Here is a 6,065-nt window from a genome sequence, read left to right on the forward strand (position 1 = left end):
AAACCATTAAATGTCATGTACTTTTACCTTTAAGATTTTAAAATGTGTATATGCAGGCACATACTGACTATGTGCACCAAATGTACAGAAGATGCACAGGTATTGCATTTGCTTGGTTGAAAATGGGTTTCCAAGGAGTCCAACTGGCCAGATGCCTCAACTCACAATGACGAACCCACACTGAAGGCAGTTCTGGGCTCTGCCCTGTGTGGAAATATTACTTGTAAATAAAGTCTCATCAGGAGTTATTCAAAACTAACTTGCTAAGATCTAGACACTTAGTGGAAAGATGTCCTCTGTGTAAGAACTCAGCTTTCGGCTACCATTTTGAACACACAAAGTAACAATTTTTAAAAAGCTATGGCCAATGTCCATGATGAGTTTATTTCACAGGGGAATCCGCTCCCAAGCCCCCATGATTTTCCGACTCCACAGTGACTGGAACTCTGCATTTTCTCTGTCATCACAGCATACATAAAAAGAAAACAACAAAAACACATTTAAAACATACCCCTTAAATTAGCAGATTTAAAAGTAAATCTTGAAGCAGTGTTTTGTTATGCTTTGATTAAAACTATTTACAGATCAAAGTGCACTTGTATAGAGACAGCAACGTTTCTATTATGGTATAGGTTATTTTTGCTTTATTGTGGTCCTTTTTTCTGGATATAAAACTTAAAGCTTTCTTCCAGCAATAGTCATTCTTCTGTGATACATAAGTTATGGATCCACTGAATTTCTGAACCAGGTTTTTCTTTCTGTGCTTTTCTGCTGTATACTGTGACATGGGTGGCACATGCCTCTGAAGCAGGCACAGCCTGACACTGCACTCATCACAGCTGAGTCAGGACGAGGGGGAGCGTACGGAGTGACGTATCATGAGTCTGATCTTTCGGCTCATCTTTTTGAAGAAATCACTCGATGAAACTCACAAATCACTGATAAATTCATCTTTCTGGTTCACAAACAAACCAGCAGATTACTGATTAAAATGTGCATCAGGGCTTTAGAATGACCACACCCATGCTCCCATCTTCCTGCTCAAGGATGCCACTGCTTACAACCGATGTGACAGGACAGGAGACAATAAGGCACGGAGTGGATGGTACAGGTAAAGACGAATACTTTAGGCCTAATTTGTTTTTCTGCACAAATAAGAAAATATGTACCGTCTTCAAGATAAAATAACAAAGAAATACATCATTTTTGTTATGAAATACCTATACAAAATTTTAAAATTTACACCATCTGAGCTGCCAAGAAAAGTTTAAAAAAAGTATCTTTCCCCCATACATAAAGCTTCCTTCTCCTCGGTAGGTCCATAAGAACTTGGGTTCAGAATGTCCAGCACTCAGTGGAGGGAAGAGGGCCAGAATCCCCCTTCCTGCTCTCTCTAACCCCAACACAAGACAAAAACGAAGGTCAGATGTTGACAGTAGTGTATTCTACTTATTACGCACAACTGAATTGAACATAATGAGGATGGGCGGCTACTGGTACGCAGACGGACTGAGGGACGCAGAAGGCACTTGGTGGGAGAGCAGCATCCTGGCAGAGGGATGGTGGACACAAGGACGGCGGACAGGAGGCTCCTTGGGTGCACAGGATCATCTCTACAGCAGGGAAGACACGGCAGGTAAAACTCAGTGGTGGACGCTACACCGACGTGGTCACTCGCTCAGCAGCATGGTTGACCTCGTTTTTGTTTGAATCCAGTCCTTTGGCGGCATTCATGTCGTTCCGTAAATTCTCCACCGTCTTTTTCATGTTCTTTAATTCCCCTGGGTGTGGAGTGGCTCGCCTCTGAAGTGTTCTCTGCAAACAAACAGAGGCCCGAGTGTTTGGTTTTATCCACTACTGTTTCAAAGCACACAGCTTTGAGGCATTAGCATTCCAACACAAATTTTACAACTTCAGAAATCCGAGTTCCAGGGGAAACAGCTTTCTTCACAGCTATGTGCATTCAGGAGCTGCTCGCTAGGAGTTCATGGGACATTAAAGTAACTTCATAGTTAAAGTAACAACTGAATATAGTACTTTTAGAATAAAGGAATAAATTTTAAAGTATTATTATAAAGTGATAATAAGTTTCTATGTGTTCATGGAAAATAACAAAATTTAAGATATAACTATGGAATGAAGAAGAAAAATTTAAAAATACCCTACATTTAAATTTTTCCTAATGCTGTTTTATTATTTAGAGTGGATCTGGTTTCCTTCACCCCTCCAGGCTTGGGAGCTGAAAAAGAGAAAGCCAGGGAGAAGGACTTCGTCTGGCATGACTGCTGTGCGCCATTTGCTGTTCTGATGAGAGTACATGCTCTTCTCATAAAGACCACAGTGCTGAGAGGTAAGTGATAGGGCTTAGCAATTCATAAATTTTCCTTTTAGTTAACATATGACATGCTGATCATCTCATAAAGCAGCATTTACATCTTTCCAAAGACCTATCTTGAAACACATTAGCTTAACAGAGAGCATTTCTGAGGAAGTAAAACCAGCACTGAAATAATAACACTCTGAAATGTGCGTGGTGAGTGTTAAAGACATCCTGACTTTGAAGTTCTCATCCCTAGCTCCCGTCTTGCTCTCTACTAAGACATATGCCTAGCACTCATCTGGTAACAGCTGGACTAACAAAGATGGCAACAATAATTTTAAACCCGTCTTAGTCTGGGGTCTGGGGTCTGCGAGCCCCACCCCCTAAGCACTGCTGTGAAAACCCCGATTGGTACAGAGTATTCAGAAAACCAGCATAGGGGCTGGAGAAATGGCCCTCCCCAGTGGTAAAGAGCACATAACTGCTCTTCCAGAAGACCTGAGGCTCAGTTCCCAGCATCCACGTTAGCTTGATCACAACTGCCTTTAGCTGCAGCCAGCACCAGGGCACCTAACAGCCTCCTCAGGCAACAAGCATACTTCAACACACGCATACACGTGATTGAAAATAAAAATCTTAAAAACAACAAAAACAGTATATTACTAGCCAGGATAAGCTGAGATACAGAATGTCTGAGAAACGTTTTCAAATATGAAAGAAAGAGTGGGGGCTTCAAACATAGTCCTGATTCTAAACGGAAACTTGCCAAGATAGTTCAACCAACATGGCAAAACTGTATACAAAGGCCATGGTAGCCTGGTATGCCACGAAAAGAGACTTCTTGTACTGAGTCCCATAACGGCACCAGGATGGGGTGGACACAGCCTAGCCATGAGCAGTGTGGGAGACAGGAGAAGACAGGCTACATAAGGCAGAGCCGAAAGGGAAGCATTGTCAATTTTAAAGACAAATGTGGGACATGAGGGGAAACTATCATAAAGAAATAAAGCCAGCAGAAACTATTCAGGTAACAACACGAACAGCTCAATCTGCCCCATTCACATGTTATGACTCAGTGCCTTGAGAACTACTCTGGTGTTTTGTTTGATTGTATGTTTTGTAGTTTTGTTTTGTTTTTTTTAAATTTTAGACATTAAAAGGCAAAACAGAAAAAATACTATGCAAAACCAAAGCAAATCTACGTAGGGCGGCATTGTCGGTCTGGGATGAGTATCCACCCCCATACCGTTTCATTTTCATCTTCATCCTTCTCATCTTCCAAAAACCGGATTGCGCTAACTCTGTGGACTGAGCGGTCATTCCAGGCTTCCTCAGAGACGTCGGTCACCAGGCTCTCCAGGGCACCACAACGCGGCAGGCTCTCTGCAGTGACAAAAACAACATCAGCAGGGAATGCTGGCCACCGGAAGGGCTACACTGTAATTTAGTGGATGACTGGTCAGGATCCATATGGAGACCCACAGTGCCAGAAATAAAGGAGGGCAGGCCACTGTTCCAACCTCCAAACTTTGCTCTTCACTAAAATATAAGACAAGAAGCAAAGAGGCTTGGGAGGAATTACTCCTTTATGATGGAACTCCATGTGAGATCCTCTGAGGTATCTGATAGATTGGGACACTTCAGTGTTTCATCACAGGAGAAGGTTAAAATACATTAAAGGATGGTTTTTTGTTTGTTTGTTTCTTTTTTGTGGAGTCTTCACACAGTAAGTGTGTGTGTGTGTGTGTGTGTGTGTGTGTGTGTGTGTGTGTATCCTTCTCGCTCCCCCTTCCCCCATGGTGGTGAGAATGCAGTCAAAGGGAAGGGGGCTGGTACTTTCCTTTGTGACATTCTGCTACAATCTCCTGAAACTATCAGGGTCATTTTCCAGCTCAGGGGACTCTAGTATTCCTACCAAACTTGTATTTCTCAGCAATGGATTCATTCCATCATGTTTCAGTGATTTTTTTTTAATCACAAAATTTACAAAACAAAGATACAACAACTCAAAGTAACTCACTGGCTTAAAAAATACTGGGCCAAAGGTGTTAACTGGGAATCCTCCAGTATTAGTTTGAACTTTAACAAGCCACCCCTTTGACGACCACTATGATTTTATCCTTACCTGTATAATTACAAACTAAAGGGTTGCTTTCAGAATTTCAGACATGATAAAAAGACATGAGTGGTCCTTTCCTATAAAGACCTAGGGGACCCTTCCAGAGTCACCCCACAACTGCTTCACCTTGCTCTAGTTGGGTAAATGGAACAGAATGCAAGCACACTTGGGAGGAGCAGGTCCTCTGGGTGGTCATTAGTCCCAGCTCGATGTGCCTAAGAGAAAGTCACCTTGGCAGATGGGTTCGGAAGGCATCTGAGGAAGTAAGACACACGTTAAAATCTTCTCCCCAGTGGTGTGGTCTATGTCCGTCTGGAATGTGAGGAGAGGCTGGGACTGGTTGTCAGATAACCATAGGGCCTTTAACTTCAGGGTAGTCAGCGATAAGGGCAGATGATGCAACCTGACATAAAACAAAAGATGTCACAACCAGAAAAGCTGATAACTGGTTCCTCTTAACTCAAATGGGAAGACAATAAAAGAGCCCCAGACACAGTTCTTACCACTGCACAGGGCTGCAGCCTCGCTGGTTGGCTGGGGGGTGGTGGGGTGGGGAGTCCCCAGGGTGGCAGGAAGGAGACAGTGAGCGAGGCAAAGAATCAGGCTGCAGCACAGAACCAGACGTAGAGCCTGCTGCACCTGCCATCTCTGGGGACATCCTCCAGGGGCTCCATTTATATCTGACCCTTCAGTTCCCAGTTGCTCCCAGTTCTCAGACTTGGGGGATAATTAGCATTTCATCAAATTATTTTGTTTCAGATGACAGAATCCATAACAAAACACTTTAAAAGTTGAAATGTGACACCTGAATATTAGGTGTATATTTATGCTTGCACCAAGATTTGATAGATCACAACCATCAAAAATGTACTTCACAAAAGTAACCAGGGACTATTACCTGAGAGAGTAACTGAAGTAAACACTTTCCTCTCCAACCTGCTTTGGTCATGGTGTCTATCACAGGAATAAAAGTATAACTAATATAGACATGTGTACCAGGGTTATAATTTATTCCTGTGACAGACACATGGCCATGCTATTTTGGGCAAGAGTGTGAAAGTGTATGGAACTTAGGGCTGGGGGTGACATTAAGTACTTAGAATTCAGTGGGCTATTCTGTGGAATATTGGAAGATACATACAGTGTCAAGAGCAGTGCAGATAATAGAGGCTTGGCTTGTAAAGTTTCAGAGGGAAGCAAAGACTTTACTGGGACCATATATAAGGTATTCTGACTTGAGAATCTGTAGGTTAAAGGATCAGGAATGATTAACAGAAGTCCAGGACCAGTGAAACCTTTGTTTTACTGAACAATTGATGCTGGTTGGTGGGTGGAGCTGTGAAGTTAACTTTTGTCCTATTTAGGGTTCCTATTGCTGTGATGAAACACCAGAACCAAAAGCAATCTGAGGAGGAAGGGGGTTATTGTGCTTACACGTCACAGCTCATCGTCCAGGAGAGTCAGCGCAGGACTTCAAAGAAGGAACTTTGAGGCAAGAACTGATGATGCAGAGGCTCACTGGCTTCATCACTCTGCCTGCCTGCCTGCTTACCTGCCTGCTTGCTTACCTGCCTGCCTGCTTACCTGCCTGCCCCTCTCTCCCTCCCTCCCTCCCTCCCTCCCTCC

General features: G+C 43.2%; 1 protein-coding gene across 2 annotated transcripts in view; it reads right to left on the minus strand.

The window, feature by feature from the left end:
- Nucleotides 1-365: 365 nt before the first annotated feature.
- Lrrc1 (leucine rich repeat containing 1) overlaps nucleotides 366-6,065 on the minus strand; it is a 110,196-nt gene continuing 104,496 nt past the window's right edge. For both annotated transcript variants that reach the window (XM_028773573.1, XM_028773574.1), the window contains 3 exons: nucleotides 4,670-4,842; nucleotides 3,567-3,703; nucleotides 366-1,815 (listed from right to left, as the gene is read on the minus strand). In XM_028773573.1, coding sequence (XP_028629406.1) covers nucleotides 1,657-1,815; nucleotides 3,567-3,703; nucleotides 4,670-4,842 — 469 coding nt within the window. In that variant the 3' untranslated portion in view covers nucleotides 366-1,656. The remainder of the gene's footprint in view (nucleotides 1,816-3,566; nucleotides 3,704-4,669; nucleotides 4,843-6,065) is intronic.

This window comes from Grammomys surdaster, unplaced genomic scaffold, assembly GCF_004785775.1.
Source record: "Grammomys surdaster isolate TR1022 unplaced genomic scaffold, NIH_TR_1.0 231, whole genome shotgun sequence".
In the NCBI taxonomy this organism is placed as follows: Eukaryota; Metazoa; Chordata; class Mammalia; order Rodentia; family Muridae; genus Grammomys; species Grammomys surdaster.